The sequence below is a fragment of the Mustelus asterias genome, chromosome 15 (genome assembly GCF_964213995.1).
Source record: "Mustelus asterias chromosome 15, sMusAst1.hap1.1, whole genome shotgun sequence".
Lineage (NCBI taxonomy): Eukaryota > Metazoa > Chordata > Chondrichthyes > Carcharhiniformes > Triakidae > Mustelus > Mustelus asterias.
In genome coordinates this window covers 4,616,862-4,640,665 of record NC_135815.1, presented here as the reverse complement: position 1 = coordinate 4,640,665, position 23,804 = coordinate 4,616,862, and the positions used below count along the sequence as shown (strand labels likewise).

General features: G+C 42.9%; 1 protein-coding gene across 2 annotated transcripts in view; it reads right to left on the bottom strand.

Moving 5' to 3' along the window:
• Positions 1 to 23,804, bottom strand: part of LOC144504285 (collagen alpha-1(XII) chain-like) — a 284,762-nt gene that overhangs the window by 224,382 nt on the left and 36,576 nt on the right. For both annotated transcript variants that reach the window (XM_078229390.1, XM_078229389.1), the window contains exons 6-12: positions 22,622 to 22,885; positions 21,829 to 21,993; positions 20,527 to 20,700; positions 17,112 to 17,402; positions 15,389 to 15,991; positions 12,049 to 12,321; positions 1,660 to 1,932 (exon numbers count right to left, since the gene is read on the bottom strand). In XM_078229390.1, the coding sequence (XP_078085516.1) occupies positions 1,660 to 1,932; positions 12,049 to 12,321; positions 15,389 to 15,991; positions 17,112 to 17,402; positions 20,527 to 20,700; positions 21,829 to 21,993; positions 22,622 to 22,885 (2,043 nt within the window). The remainder of the gene's footprint in view (positions 1 to 1,659; positions 1,933 to 12,048; positions 12,322 to 15,388; positions 15,992 to 17,111; positions 17,403 to 20,526; positions 20,701 to 21,828; positions 21,994 to 22,621; positions 22,886 to 23,804) is intronic.

Here is a 23,804-nt window from a genome sequence, read left to right as displayed (position 1 = left end):
AAAACCAACAGTGCAGCACTCCCTCAGTACAGCACTGAGTGCCAGCCAAAATATCCTGGGTGGGACTTGAACCCAGAATCTTGTGACTCAGCTGTAGCTGGCATCGTGGAAACGTCAAGTCTTTCTTCTTTATCCTTTTGTATCTTACTGCTCCTTAATATTTGCAAAATGCAGGAGATGAAACTTGTTTCCAATCACTGTCATATTGTACAGGCACGTGCTTATCTAAGGCTAATGGAGTAAGTTAAAGTTGTCATCTGTCTGGTTGTGGGCTGAACAATTAACATCCTTTTCCTCAGAAATGTCTAAAATGTACACTATTTTATCTTTTGAACCTGAAATCCATTTAATCTGAGCCTCAACATTGTCCTTTGTTGCTTTTTCTGTTGTCTCCTGGAGTTTCTCCTTTCCCTGCACTCTAAGTATCTGGTATTTGGAAGAAGGTTCCGAAGTGGTGTAATATCTCCATCCTCCAATAGTCACTCCTTTTGTCTTCCTTCCAGTACTGGGCTATACTCCAGTCTCTGTTCCCTGTCCCACTGTTCTGTATCTTACAGTTCCATTTTCAGCCTCTCACTCTGCCCGATGTCCCGCTATGACCTGCTCCTTAAATTGTAATTTTTTGGCTGAAAATCACCAGAAGTCCGTAACAATAACACTGCACAACTTTCCACTCATCCCCTTCTATTGTCAAATACACTGCTTGCCTGCACATATGTTAAGCATTGCTAGATAATAGCAGGTACCTGATAACGCAGCCATCTCAACACAACATCTCAATTGATTTCACAAAAAACAAGCTTTAAATTTGATTCGTTTGCAACAGCCAGGGGTCTAGTAACCATCTTGAAATAATTCCTGCGGCTCTTTGTTTTCATAATATATTGCTGCGAAGTTTACTATGGAGGGTTTAGTTCAGTTCGTGTTTTCTTTTGTGTGCTGACATGTTACCTGGTCTCTGACAGCCAGTGCACTCCTGGCTTTTCAATCCTCCTTCCCTTCACTACAAACCTGAAACCGTGGAAACTTCATGCTAAGGAAGGAAGCCTGTCAAAGTGGCCAAATATCTGACATTATCCCATTCTTCTCTTTTACTTTTGGAGGAGCTGAGTGTAGGCAAGATCTTTCAGAATCTTACCTCAAATGACTAAATGAGTTGGGTTAGTTGTTGATAGAATGTGGTCTTGATGTGTTGTTTGTGCTTTATTTGTGTGCTCCTAATGAGGGATTAATTGGTGTAGTGCAATAACTGTCAGTCTATCGAGTGATAACCAACAGCTAATTGCCAGAAAAAGAGAGACATGAGCCAAGAGATCTCTCAAGGTTCTCAGGATAAGGGTACAGATTGTTTACCTTTTATCAGAAACATTTGAGGCTGATTGCATTCCAGTTTTCAGATATGTTTGGTTTTTGGACCTACCTGATATACCATTGACTACTCCTCTTCGGACTGGACAAGGAGGCAGATGTCGAGTCTACCTCAGCCAGAATGGGAATTGAACTCGTACTGCTGGCATTATTCTGAACCACATGTTAGCCATCTAGCCAACTGAGCTAACCTTTGTGGGCTTATGGCACTGTGTAATAGATTTTGATTCTAACAGGGTAATTAAACTCTTTACAATTATTTGTTACTTTAATTGTTTTTGTAAACTGTACCTTCTTTCGTGGTGCCTTGTCCAATGAGCGGGTCACCAATAAGAGTTCGGTATTCGGGTACAACCTTCACCAAATACTTGGTGTCTGGGAGCAAGTTGTTTAGGGTTGTATGTGTCTCCATCCCTCCAACAGTTACTTCTTTTCTTTCCTCTCCGGTGACTGGGCTATACTCCAATCTGTACCGAAGAACATTGCCTGGAGCAGCTGTCCACCTGACCTTGAAACTGTCTGTTGTTTCATTAAACACCTCCAAATTACTCGCTGACCCGAACTCTATGGGAGAACACAGAAAACAGCATTACTAAGAACAAGGAAAACACAACAGAGGCTACATTGAAAGGAGCGATAGCATTTGCTGGTTGAAGGCCTTGGAGTTCAGAAAAATGGGAGTGACGTGATTGAAACTATAAGATTCTTGGAGGGGTTAGACAGGGTAAATTTTGGGAAGACGTTTCCAGTCATGAGAGAGTGTAGGACCAGAGGGCATAGTTTCCGAATAAGGGGGTGCTCATTTGATGATTTGAAGAAGTAATTCTTCTCTCAAAGAGTGGTGAATCTTTGGAATTATTTGCCCCAGGAAGTTGCGGAGGCCGAGTCTGTCAACATTTTCAAGGCTGAGATTAATAGATTTTTAATCAGTCGGGGAATTAAGGGTTACGGAGAGAAGGCAAAAGAAAACAGACTTGCTGAATGTTGGCTCAACCATGATCTTATTAAATGACAAAGCAGGCTCAAAAGGGCTGAATGACCTACTTCTGTTCCTATTTCTTATGGTCTTATGAAGACCGGGATAAAAAGAATGTGGGGGAAAATCAAAGTCACTCACTCACATTTCACACAATGTGGAACTGTTTCTGCTGCTCATGGAACAGGATGAACCAAAGGTTCAAAATATTACTGGACACGTGAATGGACAGCAATGAAGAGTCAGCTGCCATTTAGCTTAAATTCCACCTGCTTGTATCACAATTAAACTCCTTAAAACTTCTCCCAAATTCTCCTGTATGTTCAAGTTAAAACTGGCTCCATTCACAAATTTAGTGCTCCTCAAAGCATTCGACCAGATCAAGGAAGCATAACGTATTGCTGCAAAGACCTTGCCAGTACACCTTAAGTTCTTACAAAAACATTGACAGCCTGTTCAATGACCAATGATTTTATCCTTCAAGATTTGATTTAAGAATGAGATCCTCTATATAGTTATGTCACTGGGGTTTAATTTTGGGAAGTTAGATTGTTGTGTCTCTGTGACCATAACCTCGGTTAAAATATTCTTAATGAATATTCCCTGCTCTGCTATGTATTAGATCGGAAATACAGTAGAGAAACAGGAATTTATATCAACTGGTCCATACTGGTGTTTGTGCCCCACACAAGCCTCTTCCCAGCCCTCCTCATATCACTTTATCAGCATAACCTTCTATCCCTTTCTCTTTTGTGAGCATTGTGGCACAGTGGTTAGCACTGCTGCCTAGTTCAATTCCTGGCTTGGGTCACTGTCTGTGCGGAGTTTGCACATTCTCCCCGTGTCTGCGTGGGTTTTCTCCGGGTGCTCCCACAGTCCAAAGGTGTGCAGGTTAGGTAGAATAGCCATGCTAAATTGCCCCTTTGTGTCAGGGGGAATAGCTCGGCTAAATCCATGGGGTTATGGGGGTAGGGCCTGGGTGGGATTGTGGTTGGTGCAGACTTGATGGGCTGAATGACCTCCTTCTGCACTCTAGGAATCGAAGGGTTCCGTGATTCTAACCTTCCTTAAATGTATCAAGGTTAATTACCTCAACTACTCTTTGTGGTAGAGAGTTCTACATTGTCACATCTCTCTGAATATAGAGGTTCCCCCTAAATTTCCAATTTAGTTTCATTAGTCACTATCTTGTATTTATGGTTGGCTGTTTTTGGACTCCCCACAGGTGGAAACATCTCTATTATTAGATGATTATATTGCGACACAGATTTGTTTGGGGTAAAGCAAGCTAAATACATTCGTACTGAGATGCTTCCATGTTCCAGCAAGTAACATTAATATTTGCAATACTAGCTTTAAATTTAATTAGCCAAATCAGTGAATATTTGATCTCATTAAAACGTAGCCTTCCATTAAAAAATGGATCAGAGAATCTGACAGCCAAGAAGGAGGCCGTTTGGTCCATCGAGTCTGTGTCAGTTCTTTGAGAAAGTTATCCAATTGATTTCACTCCCACTGCTCTCTTTCCCCATTACCCTGCAATTGCTTCCTGTTCAAATCAATGTCCAATGAACATTGACAGCAGATTAACTGTTCAAACCCAAGATCCTTTCTGACTTCTTATCTAACCCTCAAAATGCAATCAGGTGAAGGTTCAAATATTGTTCGAAGGCATTATGCTACTATGCTGCTGTGTATCCCACAAGCTATTGCAATGGATTTGGCAAACTGCTGGAACAACATAATGCCTGATTCCCCATGTGATCATAGAGTATCTAAGGGTTTTAGTCACAAATAACAGTCAGCGCATTAAGCTGCTGCGCTCGAGTGCAAAGGTACATTTGAGGCTCCTCACTGACTGTTCTGTGATTTATGCGTGATGTTTGAATGATATGTTTGGCAAAAAAGTTTGCAGACCCCCATGACACCTAAAACTGGAGCCAAGATAATGTTACTGTGTCAGAGCCAGCTGCAAGGAGTACTTTGACATACTTTTCTTTTGAGACACGAAAAAATAGTTTATTGTGTTCATTTTTGCCTATAAAGAGTGAATGTTACACATGTATAACATTAAAGCCTCTCTGATTGTATAGAAAAAACAAAGCCTTTTGATTACCTCATGGGCAAGGCTTCTAATTTAGGATTAAATACAATTCCTTTGCCCCTCCCCCTCAAAAGATACATGTGTTGTATGTTGTGTGCATGACTTGAACTCAACAGATCTGCAGTTGCAGCAGATTCTGTATTTTATTCAAGAATCTGATCATTGTTAGGAAAGCAAAGGTAATTTTAAGGGATTTATATTTGTATTGTTAAACTTCAGAAATAAACTAAGTTTTCTGTGCCTGGAGTTACATTCATGCGGGACTCAGATGTTTGTATGTGTGTGGCTTGGTTTCAATTCCAATTGTGATTTTATTTTGATTTGATTTGATTTATTATTGTCACATGTCTTAACATACAGTGAAAAGTATTGTTTCTTGCGCACTATACAGACAAAACATACCGTTCATAGAGAAGGAAATGAGAGAATGCAGAATGTAGTGTTACAGTCATAGCTAGGGTGTAGAGAAAGATCAACTTACTGTGAGGTAGGTCCATTCAAAAGTCTGACAGCAGCAGGGAAGAAGCTGTTCTTGAGTCAGTTGGTACGTGATCTCAGACTTTTGTATCTTTTTCCCGACGGAAGAAGATGGAAGAGTGTATGTCCGGGGTGCTTATAGAGGGTTATGGCGTGAAGAATAAACAGTGCAATGGTTGCTTAGCAACTGGAGGCCACTGTAAAGTAGGAAAGCTGTTAAGTTTTAGTTTTAGCTGAATATAGTGTAGTCGCAAGCAGGACACCAGGGAGTGAACATCTCTCAACTCTACCAGAAGAAAAACTGGACAGGATAGGAGTTGCAAAGCTTTCTAAAGAATCAGTTGTTATCCAGATAACCAGGGAATTGGAACAGAAAGAAGGTCTTAAGATGACTGAAACTAATAGAAAAGAGACCAAGGTATTGTTCAGAAGAATTCAAGGGAAAGCTAACAAAGTGTTCTGAGGGGCAGTGCTATGGCACAGTGGCTAGTACTGCTGCCTCACAGTGTCAGGGACCTAGGTTCGAAAGACCTAGGTTCCTCCCCCCCCTCCACCAGTGAGCAATCGGGCCTTCCCCCCCCCCCACCAGAGAATGATCTGGCCTCACTATCCCCCCCCCACCCCTAGAGAATGATCTGGCCTCACTCCCCCACCCCCCCAACCCCCAGAGAATGATCTGGCCTCACACACCCCCCACCCCCCCAACCCCCGAGAACGATATGGCCTCACTCCCCTCCCCCCCAGAGGTACATCTGACCCCCCCCCCCCCCCCCCCCCCCACACCACCGATCTGAGTCAGAGAGCCATTGGAAGCTCTGAATTCGCCTCTTCAGCAGCTGGAGCGCCCGATTCAGACTTTTATTCAGCAGGTTCATTACGGCGCGGTTCCGGATTGACAAGCGCGGGGGTAAAGGGGGAAATGCTGATAAAGTTGGGCGGGCAGTTCATTAATTAAATTTAAATGCATGCAAATGCATTTAAATCGCCGTTGCGGGACGGGCGTGAATCGGATCGCGGCCATTCCCGGGTCTCGGTAAAGTGGCCATCTGCGCGGGCGCGGATTGCGTTAATGGCCTCACACCCGACTTTACCACGTTTTTGCACCTGAAAACAGGTGCGACGCAATGGTAAAATCAGACCCACTGAGTGCTGACGGGGAACCTAGATCAAGCATTGAAGGTAGGTCATGGGGTCCTTGGGTGGACAGAAATCTCCGGAGCAGGATAAATACAGTTAAGGTGCAGAAGGTGATCAGGTGGAATAATGGAAAACATTTGAATGGTCTCTTGCTGTTCCTATCAATTCATGTTGCCTTGGGAATAAGAGTGAAGAGGAGGAATTGACATTAAAAGATTAGTGTGAACCCAGGTTCAGCAAATAAGGACACAATCCATCTTTTGTGAAAACTCTTCTCGAAGCAATCTGACTTTGTTTGCTTCCTTTTATTTGGTTGATGTTTTGTGGAAGAATGCAAAGCAGATTTTTTATCAAACAGCCGTGCCCTTTGCTTCGTGCCATTGCGATGTTGACTCAAATGGTGGTTGACAATGCTTCCTGTAGTTAAACTTCACAGTTGACTAGCTGTGTTGTTTTTTGAGTTTAACTTAGGGGGCAGTTAATGTTCGGCCTTGCTGGGACCAAAGACAACAATTCTTTCCTCCCCTCCACTACCTCAAGATCAGCTCATTTACAAATCATGGGACAGAAACTGTAATGTTACTGAAATTGGATGAGTCAACTTCATTTAGTGTTGGCTTCCAGGAGATGATTGCATTGACTCCCTGGAGATTTCACAGAGTTCACATTGATTTTTTTCTTCTTCCTCGTTTAAACTGGTATGAAAATCAGCAGTTATGTAAAGCAACAATTTTGGATGTCTATGGTTGGTGTGTTTATGTAAAAAAAAATGGGACAATGATAATTGGATGTGCGTCATTAAAGATTCCTGATGAAAATCATCCCAAAATCCTGGAGCCATTCCCTTCAGGAATTCCTCTCTCCAGGGGATGAAGGGAGAAAGGGGGTAGTTGAATAGAAATTTGTACAGAATACACTAAATGCAGTCTACATTTGTACATTACTCCTCACTGCTAGAAAGATACTTCAATGCACTTTGTAGGGTGACAGACTTAGCTGAGGGAGCCAAAAGTATTAGTCATACAGCACAGAAACAGACCCTTTGGCCCACCATGTCTATGCTGACCATCAAATATCATTCTATAATAATCCCATTTACCAGCACTTGGACCATAGCCTACTATGCCTTGGCGAATTAAGTGCTCGTCCAGACGCTCCTTAAATGTTGCACGAGTACCTGCCTCCACCGCTCTCAGGCAGCGCATTCCATATTTCCACCACCCTCTAAGTGATAAAATGTTCCTCAGATCCCCTCTAAACCACTTATTCCTCACCTTAAACCTATGCCCCCTGGTCTTAGACACCTCTGCCATGAGGAAAAGATTCTTATGATTTGCCCTATCTATGCCTCGATACCTCTATCAGATCCTTCCCCTTCAGCCTCCTGTGCTCCAGAGAAAACTAACCCAGCCTGCCCAGTCTCTCCTCATTGCCGAAACTATCCATCCCAGGCCGCAACCTGGTGATTCTCCTCTGCACCCTCTCGAGTACAATCACGTCCTTCCAATAGTGCGGCGACCAGAACTGCACATAATACTCCACCTGTGGCCTAATCAATATTTTATAAAGTTGTGACAAGGTCTCCCTGCTCCTATGTTCTGGCTTTTGAAGGCAAACATTCCATCTGCCTTTTTCACCACCCTATCTACTTGTGCTGCCACCTTCAGGGATCTATGGCCTTGTACACCAAGGGCCCTTTGTTCCTCAATACTCACTAGAGACCTACCATTTATTATGTATATCCTACCCTTATTAGACCTCTCAAAATGCATCACCTAACACTTATCAGGGTTCATATCCGTCTGCCATTGTTCTGCCCAACTTACCAGCTGATCAATATCAAAAATGCAGAGAAGATTCCTTGGAAAGTTTCAGAAAGGGAGGAAGGTGTTCGGATCACAAAAGGCAAGATTGTAATGTCTGAAAGCACTACCGCCGCTCCTGGTCCAGAGAGAGGGGAGAACGGATAACGGCAGCATTGAAAGTGCGGCGAGAGCAGAAACTGCAGAGAGGATGACATTGAAAGTGCAGAGTCTGTGTGATTGCTGAAATGTGATGGAGTGGGAAGTCATGGAATAATTTGGGGAGCCGGTGAAGTTTGACATTATCCAATCCTAATAACATTCAACAACAGCAGCAACCAAGCAGATCTGGCATAGAGATCCAAAGTAAAGTTTATTTTCCTCAGTTCCACCCATCATCTTCCTGGCAGGAAGCTGTGCAGACAGGCATAGGTTTCACATACTGTATCTGCGAACTCACACTTGCAGCATCAGTATCACTTAAATGATGCAAAGGAACTGGACATTTATCACTGAGAGATTGGAAAGGTAAAATCCAATGAGGAATGGCATCAAAACCACACTTGATCGCACCCTCACATATGTCATATGCTCACACAATCTTGCACTTACACTATGTGGGCTGAACTGAAGATCAGAAAACGGGGTGGCAGAATGGTTAGCACTGCTGCCTCACAGCGCCAGAGACCCGGGTTAGATTCCCGGCTTGGGTCACTGTCTGTGTGGAGTTTGCACGTTCTCCCCGTGTCTGCGTGGGTTTCGTCCGGGTGCTCCAGTTTCCTCCCACATTCTGAAAGACGTGCTGGTTAGGTGCATTGACCTGAACAGGTGCCGGACTGTAGCAACTAGGGGAATTTCACAGTAACTTCATTGCAGTGTTAATGTAAGGCTTACTTTGACTAATAAATAAACTTTAAAACAGGGCACTCACACTGTTGGGAGTGTACCATAGACTCCAAAACAGAAGGAAACAGAAGAACGAATATATAAACAATTCTCTCCGAAGTGAAAAATGAATCTTCCATTCTGGAGTCTGAGTTCAGCGATGAATGGGGAAGTGAATGATTTTCACTGGGGCAGGGGTGCAGAATGGCTGGCCATGCATGATCTTGCATTGCTCAACTTACTACGTATGCCTCTGCGAGCAGTTCGCTGATTCTTGTGTTAGGAAGTTGCTGTCCCTGCCATTACCTCATGGGGTTCAAGATCTGGCAACATATTTAAAGGGCACCCAGACAGCTGCACTATCCCTTCCATCTTTGCCTAGCTGCTGCTCCACCCTTCTTCCCTTCCATGGTCATCCTTCATACAACACGCACTACCACACCTGGTCTCAAGCATAGGCTGGCATTTACAGACTCTCCCTAAAGAGAGCAATACAGCAGCAACTCACTGTTCATCATGGAAGAAATCAAGTTTGTCAGGTGCATGGCATGGCACTGATGTGCAGTCATGAAACTGAATGTTCAAATTTCTCACCATCTGGGGACTTAATTTGGAGCAGGAGCTTAATTCCTTAATTAATGAACATGCAGGATATGCTAACAAATGCAAAAGGGCTTCCTGACATGTTTGGTTAGGAAGCTTGACTTGCTTTTAATACACCTTTAAAGTCCTGAGAACTTTATTACTAAGGTTTATTCCACTGTCGGGAAACTGACTTTTGGCTTAAGTTTCTCTGCCTGCCAAGCATCACACTGCTGCCAGGACTGGAACATTCAGCCCAATTGGGCTGGGATAATGGTGAATTTCAAACACTGTATTGCAAAAGAATGAGTGTGAAATCAAATCATAGAGCAGGATGTCAAGGGGAGATAGTTAGATTATCTCTTGTTGGTGATGCTAATTGCCTGGCCCTTTATGGTGTGAATATATAAACATGCATACACACAAATATACACACACACAGAAACACACATGCATATACATACACACACAAACATAAACTTTCCACTAGACAATACTGGTGGGTAAACTGATCAATTGCATACACACTAGCCCAGGAATACTAAGATCAGGGATTGAAAGACGGAGGATGAGGGGAGACTTAATAGAGGTGTACAAAATTATGAAAGGCATAGATAGGGTGAACGGTGGGAAGCTTTTCCCCGGGTCGGTGGTGACGTTCACGAGGGGTCATAGGTTCAAGGTGAAGGGGGGGAGGTTTAACACAGATATCAGAAGGACATATTTTACACAGAGGGTCGTGGGGGCCTGGAATGAGTTGCCGGGCAAGGTGGTGGAGGCGGACACACTGGGAACGTTTAAGACTTATCTAGACAGCTACATGAACGGAGTGGGAATGGAGGGATACAAAAGAGTGGTCTAGTTTGGACCAGGGAGCGGCGCGGGCTAATTGTTCCTTGTTTCTCGTTTCAAGGCTTCATTCTATGATCATCTTGCTGGTGCCAGTACAGAGCGAGACTGCAGATAGTTGGGAACCTGTCTCGGGGGCAGGGAATTCAAATGGTGTTCGTGGAAGTGGAAATGACTAGGGTTGGGAAGCATTTTCCGATCAGGGCCAGTGTGATCTCCTGGACTCGTTTCGATCGCCTCAGGGGGTCGGAGAGGAATTTCCCAGATTTCTTTTCCCCATATTGGCCCTGGGGTTTTCACTCTGGGTTTTCGCCTCTCCCTGGAGATCACATGGTCTGGAATGGGGGGGTGGGGGTGAGTTAATAGGTTGTGATGAACAAAGCATCGTAGCTGTGAGGGACAGCTCGGTGGATAAGATATTGGTATGTAGATAGGCTGGAAAATTGGGCGGGGATCCTGGATTCAGGATTCAATCCTGGACCGGGGAACGGCGTGGGCTTGGAGGGCCGAAGGGCCTGTTCCTGTGCTGTATTGTTCTTTGTTCTTTTGTTCTTTATTGTGACCTGTACTACGCTCAATTCAAATCCACTAACTCAATTAGGTACTGAAATCACATTTGCGAACTCCTTGATGTGTGTAGCTCAGTCTCACAGCACACAATCCACTATTAACTTGTAGTGTCATTAATGTTATCTTCACGGAATATTTATAATGGTACTGATATTTATATTTAGAATGATGCATCATCATGCAAGTTATTAAAGGAAGCTAACATGAGGACATTCAGCCTCTCAAGCCAGTTCCATCATTCAATTTGATCATGGCTGATCTGTATCTTAACTTGATTTACCTGTTATGAGTATCCCTTAATGCCCATGTCCAACAAAAAAGCACGAGATTTTTCAAATTAATTGATGGGATGAGGGCTTTGCTGGCTAAGGCAACATTTATTGCCCCTCTCTATTGCCCTTGCTAGGCCATTTCAGAGTCAATCACATTGCTTTGGATCTAAAGTCACATGTCGGCCACGTGAGAACAGCAGATTTCCTTCCCTAAAGGAAGGTAAGTGAATCAGATGGGTTTTTACAACAATCAACAATGGTTTTGTGGTCATTATTAGACTTTCAATTCCAGATTTCCCTTTCGTTGAATTCAAATTTCACCATCCACAGTGTTGGGATTCGAACCCAGGTCCCGTATTGTTCTTTGTTCTTTGTTGTTCTTTGTCCCCTGGGTCTATAGATTACCAATCCAGTGACAATACCACTATGCAACTCCCTCCCCACAACCTTCTGCATTATTATCCACATTCTGTAATCACTTATAAAATGAAAATCAAAAGATGATCATTGAAGGAATAATCAGTAGTGTTCTCATGAAACTGTAACCTTGTAAACTTTGATATTTATATGACAAAAGGTGAGGACAAACACCTTTTAATGAAGATAGCCAAAGATGAATAAGTGTGTGTTTTTTTTAAATTCAGGAGATGGGCATTGCTACCCAACTTCGTTATCCCGGGTGATAATTGAGCAGTTATAGGGCAGTTAGGATTCAGGGTTGGACTGGAGTCCAGCTCGGGGCAGGTGTAGACAATCTATTTCCATAACAACAGTAACTACACTTTGTTGTCTGTAAAGCCCTTGGATCATTATGGAAGTGGCTATATAAATGTACATTCTTCTTTTTTAAGGAGAGTAGTGATCTAGTTGGGCTTTTATGGCAATTGCAGTTGCTCTTACTAATGCCAGCATTTTATTTTAAGGCTAAATTGGCAAACTGTCATGGGTGGGTTTGAGCTCCTGTTCTCTAGACTGTCATCTGGTAACATAACTACTCCATTCCCATAGCCCCCAACCATACAGTACCTTCCAGGGTGGTATCCTCCCCATCTAAAGAAAGGCTGCTGCCTTCAGGGTATTCTGCAATCACACTGACCAGGTAGGTCGTTTCAGGCAGAAGATCAGTCAGGACTCTGGTCGTTTGGTCTCCAGGCACTCGGATGGAAATGAAGTCACCACCCACTGCCAGCTTATACTCCAATAGGTACGATAGGACATCTGGACTAGCTCTTGTCCAGCTCACCCGGAAGCTACGAGAAGTTTGCTCACTTGTCCTCAGATTCGTGGCTGGTTTGAACTCTATAGTCAGAAAGAGACACCAATGATTACCAATCCTGTTGGAATGATCAAACTTTACTTTCAACTCTTCAATGAATATTTGTGCTATTCAGAGTGAATGTTTTCAAAGACAAAGAGTGGCATATCATCTGACTCCATAGATCTGCACAGTTACGTTCATTTGAACCATATACTGTGGGCGGCACGGTGGCAGTGGTTAGCATTGCTGCCTCACAGCGTCATGGCCCAGGTTCAATTCTGGCCTTGGATCACTGTCTGTGTGGAGTTTGCACCTTCTCCCCATGTCTGCGTGGGTTTCCTCTGGCTTCTCCAGTTTCCTCCCACAGACCAGATGTGCAGGTTAGGTGGATTGACCATGTTAAATTGCCCCTTAATTTCCCAAGATGTGTAGGTTAGAAGGATTAGCCATGCTAAATATGTCGGGTTACGGGCTAAGGTGGGGATAGGGCCTGGGAAAGGTATTCTGTCAGAATCAGTTCAGACTCGATGGGCTGAATGGTCTCCTTCTATGATTGTATGATTAACACAACATTTTTATTTTTTTCTGGATTGAGGCTATTTAACCTACACTCCATCATTTAACAAGAAGCTAATATGTAAATCAGATGCTGATTATTGAAAGAAAATTTCCTCTTAACATAAAAAAATTGCAAAGAAAAAATTTGTTCTTTCCAAATTTGGTTACTATTCCTGCCAGATGCTAAGTAAGTCAAGCCGAATAGTGACTTGTGAGACATCCCTATCTTGAATTAGCACTGTGCAATGTTAGCAATTACTTGTTAACACATATGTCTGAAATGTATTTGCTAACTTGACTGAAATCCCCTACAACCAACGTACTCGGGGTCACCAGTGACCATATAATTAACAAGACTTGTCATCTAAATGCAATGGCCACTACAGCAGGTCAGAGGCTGGGAACTCTGCAGCGAGTAACTCATCTCCTGACTCCCCAAAGCCTGTCCACCATCTACAAGGCACAAGTCAAGAGTGCGATGGACTGTGCAGCTCCAACAACACTCAAGAATCCCAATACCATCTTGGAAAAAGCAGCCTATTTGATCAGCAATCCATTCACTATATTAAATACTCAGTACCACCATCACCAACACACAGTGGCAGCAATGTGTACCATTTACAAAATGCACTGTAACTCACCAAGGCTCCTTAGGCTGCACCTGCCAAAACTGTGACCACTGCCATCAAGAGCAGCAGATGCATGGGAACACTACCACCTGCAACATCCTCTCCAAGTCACACAATATCCTTATGGATATAAGGTGGGAGAGGGGAGTTGAGGCTCATCACATCAGATCAGTCATGATCTCATTGAATGGCAGAGCAGACGCAATGGGCCAAATGGCCTATTTCTGCTGTTATGTCATATTATCTTAGAAGAGAAACTGTGGGTTAAATTTCTGGATTTAAAATATTAATCCAAATGCACTTCACTTAGGCAGGATGGCTGTGTATGGGTTAATGATATTATAAAATGGGGATCTGGGAATTTTCTTCTTTTTGTTCAAGGGACATGCATGTCTCTGGATCTCTGCCCAGTGGTGTTGAAAGGCTAGAAATCTAGCATCCATGCGAGCCTATTGGTTTCTGATGCTGGCTGGTTCTGAAAAAGAGATTTATGTCTAATTGGCATATTGCTTAAATTGGAACTATAGAGATTGCTAGTTAAAAATTCTACTTTGTCATGTTTAAATAGTTTAATTGGTAAAAGTTATGCAAATTCTTTTTGTTATATTGTAACTGTGTTCTAAAATAAAGTTTGTTTTGATAAAAACTTTTGAGTGGGTCAGTTGAATCATACCTGGAATGAAACACCTTATGGTCACCCAAATGCCAAAATCAAAAGGAAAAGTTAGGGTCTAGGCTAACTTCATAATATACCTTGGGGTATCTGATCTGGTTCCTAACACGGGGAAAATACTGGCAACAACAAGGCGAGTGATTTACTGGAAATCACAAGACAGAGACAAGCTTTAAGTTTTGGACCTGTTGTTTTTGAGCTCAGTGTGTGTTTTGGGGAATGACTTGCTCTCTCCCTGCCTTGCCTGAAATTCCATGTGTGATTATCAACCTGTGGCCAGAGGATCCTCATCAGAGTATAACTTGTTTGCATTTGGAAATCTGCAAAGCTGGAACAAAAGAATTGATCTAGTTTTACATTCTCCTCCATGACGAACCTCCACAGGGGAGAGCCTCCAGACACCCACCAGGAGCAGTAGCCTGTCTTCAAACAAGGGAGCTTCGAATTGATAGTGTTGAAACACTGTGAACTTTATCCTTTAATTTTATAAGGCCTATCCCTATCTGTGTGTATGCGTGTGTGTGTGTGTGTGTGTGCGCTTGCTGGGGTATTTTTAAAAGAGGATAGATAATTATACTTCCAGTAAGTTTTGTTTAATCATAACTCATTCATTCTGAGTTTATTGAAAGAAGCCTGGTCAAAGTCTCTTTTACTCTGGGTCGATCAGTAGTGAAGGTACATAATTGGCCATTTTGGAGACTAAACTGTTTCACCCATGGTGCGAATTTCAGAGTAGTGGGGCTCAAACTATCGTGCACTCCTCCCATCCCGGTCACAGCTGGTTACTGCTGAAATGTGTCTGGTTCGGGTTTTTCAAAAGTTGAAGACATCTTGCATAGAATTGTTGAAAGAAAGAACATTTCAGTAGAAATTAATATTGGGTTGCGGTAACTATTCTAGATCCCACCCAATTTTTAGTTCCATTCATCCAAATTTCAGCAGGGAGAGGGTATAACCATAAAGGCAAAATACCTAGGATGCTGGAATCTAAAACAAAAACAGAAAATGCTGGTAAATCTCAGCAGGTCTGACAGCATCTGTGGAGAGAGGATAGAGCCAACGTTTTGAGTCAGGATGACCCTTTGTCAGAGCTGTATAATGAGCAGTTTATATAACACAACATGTTTCACACCAGTGCCACTGACACATTTCCATTCACTTTTTTTCTGTTTTCTGAGCATGTGGACATTATGCTCCAATAAAACGCAATGTGAATACTCCCAGCCAAGATACTGCCCGCTCACTAACCTGCCTGTCTGATGGCTTTCACCTCCTCTTCGATCCTGAGGCATAAGGTCTGTGTGAGCTTAGCTGACACACGTTGGAAAGAATCAAAGTCATCCACCTGGTACACATGAGTATTTTCAGGAGGTGTGGCAATAGCCACAAGCTCACTGAACACTGCATCTTTGACTCCCACTGCAAAGATCTCCACGCCTGCTTCTCGCAGCCTCAAGGCAGGGGCCTTGAAGGCATCAGAGGATTTGCCATCTGTGATCAGCACCATCACCCGTGGCACCTTGACCCTGGCCCCCTTCTCCAGGACAAAGATCTTCTCCCTCACATATGACATGGCCCTGCCAGTGTTGGTGGAGCCTCCCCTGTAGGGGAAAGTGCGCACAGCTTGTACCACATCCTCCAGTGTCGAGTGTTTCATGAGGGTAAACTCTGTATGGGGTTCCCGGCTGTACTGAACAAGACCAATCTGGATGCGGTCAGGGCCAACCTGAAACGTCTTGACCAAGGTTTCCAGGAAGTCTCTGACTTTGGCGAAATTGCTGAGGCCAATGCTGTAGGAGCCATCCACCAATAAGACAACATCTGCTTGTATCTTGTCATCTAAGGTACATTCTGCAGGGGTCAAAAAGAAAGAGATAAAATCCACTGTCAGTTTTCTTGTAATAAAAAGAAATTGTCAACAGCTCTCGTGGGTGTGTGGTCTTGATGAGTACCATGGAACAAAGAGCTTACAGCACAGAAACAGGCCATTCAGCCCAACATGTCTGTGCTAATGTTTATGTCCCACACAGTCCTCCCCCGCACCTTACTTCATTTAACTCCATCAATATATCCTTCAATCCCTTTCACCCTCATGTATTTACCTAGCATTCCGTTGAAGGTATCTATGCTTTTCACTTCAACCACTTGTTGTGGTAGCAAGTTCCACATTCTCATCAGTCTCTGGATAAAGACATTTATTCTGAATTTCTATTGGATTTATTGATGATGATGTTATATTTATGGATCTTAATTTTGCTCTCGCCACATGTGGAATGCCTTCTCTTTGTCTACCCCTGCATAATCTTAACGACTTCTATCATAGAATAGTGTGGTGTGTTATTCTAGCTAAAAGTCTGGACTTTGTGTCAATCTCTGATCCTCTCGGAAGACGGGGGTCAAATATTAGTTGCATAAAGCATCACAGCTCTATGGTACAGGCTGGATGAACCAGTGGATCTTTTTCTGTTATTTGCCAAAGTGCAAGAATGAGGCGTCAACACACAATCTTCTGATTTAGATTTAAAAGTGCTGCCAGGTCTTATAAATAGTGTCCAATCATCAATGAACATCACCACTTCTGAACTTACAATAGAGGGAAGGTTATTGATGAAGCAACTGAAGATGGTTAGGCCTAGGACACTCCCTTGAAGAATCTCTACAGCAACATTCTGGGACTGAGATTATTTGCTTCCAAGAACCACAATCACCTTCCTTTGCACTTGGTATTGCTCCAATCAGAGGAGGCTTTCCCCTGATTCCCACTGACTTAATTTTTTTCCCCCTTCCAATTCCTATGTCAATTTTTTTAGTGAATCACCTTAATTGTGCTACTCCTATTATCCTCCTCAAAAGAGCAACCATCTGAACTACATATTCTCAAATCATCTTTGCAAGGATTGTCTATCTTTCTCCTTTCCTGTGTGCATGATCAATACCTATTGGATTTTGTAGGGCACTGATGGCAACTTACCAACAAACACCTCAACATGCTGTGTCTTTTCCATTCTCGTTACAGGCTCACTGGATGCCAGCCCTCTCATGGCATACAGATTAATCTGGTACTCGGTTTCAGGAGTGAGGTCTTTGGCCACTACGCTTCTAGTTCCGGCATCAACATTGATGCTCTGCTCCCGGACACCTGGCACCATGGGAATGAGGTGGATTCTGTAACCGGTGATCTGACCAGGCGATGAGTCCCAGGTAATCTTCATGAATTGTGAAGCAATCTCCAAGACTTGCAGATTGGAAGGTGGTTCGACCACTGCCAGTTCAAGACAAAGTAAGGCATTAACAACCTCCCTGGAAATGCCCTGCATATACAATATAGACTTCCAAACATCTATGAGGTTCAAGTTTTGATTGACTTCATTCATCAGGATAGATGCTCCAATACAGAAACAGGACATTTGATCCAATTGATTCACTGGTGTTTATGACTATTGCCTCAGCCAGTCCCTGTGTAGCAAGTTCTACATTTTCACCATTCTCTGGACAAGGAGATTTATCCCGAATGCTTTATTGGATTTATTGGAGACCATCTGCGATCTGTAATCGCTCCTTTTGGACTCCCTGGCAAGTGAAAATACTTCCTTTACATCTAATCTCAGATACATTCAGTATTGTAAAGATCTCGAGCAGGTCACCCCTCAGCCCGTTCAGTCTACCCTCAGTGAGACCACCATCAGCGCCACAGCTTTGCCAAAGGACTGAACCATTCTCATGAATGGGCCTCATCCCAATATTGGCAGCAGAGCTCCTTAACCTTGTTTGGAGGCAGGGGAAGGTGAGCAACCTTGTAGCTCCTCTGTGGGGCCAATCCAATGGTTTTTCCTGAACATGCAGGGCCAGGCGATGATGGAGAAGAGAGAGGTTATTTTGGGGACAGGGGAGAACATCTTCCAAGGAGCCTCCAACAGTCACGACAAAGAGCACTGGTGTGACTCCTTACATTAAAGTCCATTGGGCAATGTAACACATCACTGCATCAAAGCAACATTGGGACCCAATGAAAATCGTAGGACATGGATTTGTGTAAATTAAAAAATTTCTTCCCCGGCAAAAATCTTTTGGATAATTTAGACCCAATTCTTAGAGGATATGAAACCCTCATCCAAGCCTTTAGGCTTTCGTACAAAGAACTTAGAGGAAGTTTTCCCAGCCTGCATGCCACGGGAATCATGCAAACCACACAAAGGTCCATTGACCTCAGATGGGATTTTCCGGTTTTGGGGTGAGCACGGCCCTTGTATTTCTACAAATGTTTTGCAACTTCAGGACATTTCAAAATAATACTTTTGAATAGTAGTCACTGTTGTAATGAAACAAACATAGCAGCCAATTTTCACACAGCAAGCTCCCAGAAATAGCAATGCGATAATGCCCAGAAAAATCTGTATTTGTGACGTTGATTGAGGGATAAATATTGGCCAGGACACAGAACAACTTCCCTGTTCTTCTTTAAAATAGTGTCAAGGGATCATTTACAGCCACCCAAGAGGGAATATGGGGCCTCAGTTTGAAGTTTCATTAGATAAATTTGCACCACTGACAGACCCAAAATTCCAACAACTATTTCAGCTTTCCATCCTCCACAAATGTGAACTGATCCAAAACTCTGCTGTCTTTATCCTAAGTTGCATCGAGTCCCTCTCATGTACAATCCTGTGCTCACTGACCTACACTGGCTCCCAGCACATTCTCATCTCTGCTTCCAAACCTCTCCATGACCTCATCCCTATCTCTGCAATTTGCTCCAGTCCTACAATCATCTGCCATCTCCGCAATCCTACTGTTCCAGCTTTTGTGTATCTCTTCACCATTAGTGGCTGTGGCTTCAGCTGCCTGGCTCTAAACTCTGGAATTTCGTCCCTGAATATCTCCACCTCTCTACTACACTTTCCTCCTTTAAGACACTCATTAAATAGAACCTTAGTTAGGCCGCACTTGGAATATAGTGTTCAATTCTGGTCGCCACACTACCAGAAGGATGTGGAGGCTTTGGAGAGGGTACAGAAAAGATTTATCAGGATATTGCCTGGTATGGAGGGCATCGGCTATGAGGAGAGGTTGGAGAAACTTGGTTTGTTCTCACTGGAACGACGGAGGTTGAGGGGCGACCTGATAGAAGTCTACAAGGCTATGAGGGGCATGGACAGAGTGGATAGTCAGAAGCTTTTTCCTAGGGTAGAAGAGTCAATTACGAGGGGGCACAGGCTTAAGGTGCGAGGGGCAAGGTTTAAAGGAGATGTACAAGGCAGATGTTTTACACAGAGGGTGGTGGGTACGATAGTGACTTTTAAGGGGTGTCTGGACAAATACATGAATAGGATGGGAATAGAGGGATAAAGTCCCCGGTTTTAGTTCAGTCGGGCAGCATGGTCGGTGCAGGCTAGGAGGGCTGAAGGACCTGTTCCTGTGCTGTAATTTTCTTTGTTCTTAAAACCTACCACTTTCACAAAGCATTTGGCCCCCTGACCTGATCCTTCTTTATGCGGCTCAGTGTCAAATTCTGCTTGATAATGTTCCTGTGAAGCAAATTAGGATACTTTACTATGTCAGGGGCACTATGCAAATGCAAGCTTTTGTATCGTCCTAAGCTCCTCATGTATCGCCAATTGGCAATCTCACTCAGAAAGGGTCAGTTATAGGGAAACACCAGAGTCGGATAAGACAGGCTTTAAACAGCTTCCAGAAGGCATCATAAGCCATTTGCAAATTCTATCACAGCTAAAGAAGCAATTGGAAATGAAGGGACTGGAAAAGTAAGGCATGAGATTGATGGATCCTGGAACCTAAATAATGGACACCCTTCCCATTTGCCACAGGCCTCGCTAATTGGTAAACCAAGATCAGACATCCACCAATTGGAGCTCTGGGCCTGGTGTGCAATAGAAGATCAGGAACATTTAAGAGCTATGCAAGCAGCATTAGGAGCAATTACTGAGGTGGATGGAGTGGCAAGATAAACTTTAGTGGCTGCACTTCATCTTTGCTCCCTTAGTGGTTATGTCCCTGCCTGGTGCCTGAAGCACAAGATGTCCCATATCACAATATAACAATGTTCAATCTCATTCCCTAAATTCAGAACAGAAAAAAAGATTCAATCCAGGCATATTATACAATGGCCCTGAATTACCATTCTGTCCTCCAGATCTCCTGCCTTTGCTTTGGTGGAAGGTTAGTGCAACTCTGCAGAAACATAACTCATGACCAATTTTAGGCACTTAGGCTCTTTCTCAAAAGTTCCACCTGTATCTCCCCCTCCTCACCTGGGAATATTCTGGGCAAATGTTTACAAAGACACTGGCACGTGGACAATCAACATTCAATTCTAGTGTAAAAGGAGATGCTTTCCATCCCCATGGACTGGTTAAAAAAAATCCTACCTTCTTCCCCACTCACGATATCACTGAGTTGTTCATCAACGCCAGAACATACGAGGTTAATTATTTCATTCTGGACTTCCTGGATCTTGTCAAAGTCCGCCACCTTGAAAACATGTTTGTTTAAGGGAGCGGAGCCAATGAGCTTCAATTCGTCCAAATCTGCTCCCTTTATACCTGAGAGAAGGGAAGTGCAAGAATACTGAAGTCAGCAAAGTCTTTGCTTTAGCTCTTTTGAGAGGAAAAACCTGTTACAAAACATTTATTGGTCATCATCCATGATTACAATACTTTTCTGGGCACCTTATTTTTCCCCTGATAGCTCACATTTATTTATCACCTGTCACATCAATGAGATCTCCATATCCAAGGAATTACGCCAAAATGCACTTATTGTTATTTCATTAATCCAACGGCCCACAATTGAGACAAATAACAAGAACAACCAGAGACAAAGTCAATCAAGTGGAACAATTGGGTGATACTGGGCTTCGGGCGTAATAACCTTTAGATCTTACACAGAAGAAAGAAAAAGAGAGACCTGCATTTGCGTAGCACCTCTCACAACCATAGGATGTCCAAAGTACTTTACAGTAAATGAAGTACTTTTGAAGTATAGTCACGGATGTAATGTAGGAAACGTGGCAGCCAATTTATACACAGCAAGGCAGAAAGATGAAAGTAAGTGAGCAGCTCCACAGTAGTTTGTTTCTGGAAGAAAAAGCAAGTTAGAGTAGAAGGCAGTGCAAAGGAAGAAGGAGAGAATGTATGTAAGATGATGCATCTGGAACTTGATATGAATGAGAAAAGAGAACAATGAGGAGCAAAGATCCATGTGAATAAGGATCAAATAAAGGAACGAGAGAGGATGACTACTGTAGGTAAGGAGACAGTTTCCAATGAGAAAACAAACCATTTTCTTTGTTCTATCCAGGAGTGTGAGAGGAAGGTGTCAGAGAGACTGCCCAGACATGGGTAAATTATTCAAGTCTTGGATGGATTTAGACATTGTAGAGATTGCCTATTATGCCAAAGAAAGCAGCAGCTCTTGGGAATATAAGGTTGGATTCAAGATCGAATGTATATTTTGGTTTATTTATCTTGGGAAGCAAAGGGAGAAACTTTACAGAAAATTTCCACAGGACACTCAATGTGTTAGGCTGAGTCTACTGTCAAACAGCCGACATGCAGTCTCTGGAAGGAACAGGCTAATAGAGCCGGACGACCCCATTCCTGCCCATGTTTATGGTGGTGTGAATGTGGTTTTTGGCTAAAGAAAGAATTGGAAGGATAAAAGCTACTTACCCAATGTAAATATTTCAACCCCAATATCGCGTAGAGCTTTGGCACTTTCTGTCACAGGGTCCTGGGACTTGCCATCTGTGATGATAACCGCTATTTTGGGAAAGGATTTTCTTGCTCCAGCAGCTTCACTAAAGGCGTTCTGTACCAAGTAATCAATGGCATCACCTTCAAACCCAAAATTAGTCAATTCCAAATCAGTCACTCAATTCAATTACAGTAGTTTCATTTACATCAGATAATTTAGATCCTGTAGGATTATTTAGAACCTGCCTTTTGATTATTCTCATTTCCCGATGTACAAGTCACCTGAACGTCTTGATTAGATCCCAGGCAGTAACTCACACCCAGGTATCCATTATTCTATACATAAACCATCAAAACCCTTTGATTAGATTCCAGTCTGTAATATATATATATATTTAACCATCCAAATCCCTCGATTAGATTTCAGCCTCTAACTCACACCCCGATATCCATTATTCTGTACATAAACCATCAAAACCCCTTGATTAGATTCCAGTCTAATATATATATATATATTATGATATATATAAATACAATCCAAATTCCTCAATTAGATTTCAGCCTGCAACTCATACCCAGGTATCCATTATTCTATACATAAACCACCCAAACCCCTCAGTTATATTCCAGCCTGTAACTCACACACAGATAGCCATTTTATTCTCAGAATGAGTTCTTGTAACTAAATCTTAAGCTCACATTTTTAAAAAATCTCAGTTGATAACACAACTGAGGCACTTGCAAGCAGAATAAAAGAGACATTCTGTACCAGTCATAGTATTTCCTCCTTTGTAGGGAAGATTAGTAATTGCATTCAGTAGCTCCACTTTCTGGTTGTATCTGTTTAAGTCAAACTCAGTCCTTGTATCTGAACTGTACTGCACAATTCCAACTCTGGTCTTATCATCTCCAATCTCAAATGCAGAAGTAAGGGAATAGATGAATTCTCTGATTTTCTTGAAATTTGCCCTCCCCACGCTCCATGATCCATCGACCAGAAAAACCAAATCGGCAACAGCAGAGACTGAGCATCCTGAAAGGACAGAAGGAGATCGATTATTGATGGCAGGAGTTCACAATGATTAATGATCATCTGCAACATGTCCGACATTCAAATTAAATACAAAGACACCGTGTTGCAGTCTGTAAGAAGCATGAGAGGATTCAGAGGAGATTTACCTGAATGGTGCCAAGAATGAGGGACTGTGGTTATGTTGAGAGATTGAAGAACCTTGGATTGTTCTCCTTGCAGCAGGGAAGGTTAAGGTGGAGATTTAATAGTACCTTTTCAAACCATGAGGGATCTTTTTCAGAATAATTAGAGAGAAACTACTTCCACTGGCAGGAGGGTTGAGCACAGTAAGAAGTTTCACAACACCAGGTTAAAGTCCAACAGGTTTATTTGGTAGCACGAGCTTTCGGAGTCTCACTCCTTCTTCAGATGAGTGAGGAGTTGTGTTCAACAGGGCATATATAGACACTAACTCAATTTACAAGATAATACTTGGAATGCAAGTCTTTTCAGGTAATCAAGTCTTAAAGGTTCAGACAATGTGAGCGCAGAGAGGGTTAAGCACAGGTCTCCAGCCAGGACAGTTAATGAGATTTGGCAAGCCCAGGCAAATCATGGGGGTTACAGATAGTGTGACATGAACCCAAGATCCCGGTTGAGGCCGTCCTCATGTGTGCGGAACTTGGCTATCAGGGTTGATAACCAGAGGACACAGATTTAAAGTAATTGTAAAAGCACCAGTGGAGAGATGAGGAGAATAACTTTAACACAGCAAGTTGTTGTGGTTTGGAATATACCGGCTGAAAGGAGATGGATGCAAAGAGTAGGGAAGGAGGACTAATTGGATCGTTCTTTCAAAGAGCTGGCATGGGCATGATGGGCTGAATGGCATCCTTCTGTGCATTTGATCCCTTGATTATGTACACGTTCAATGAGATTG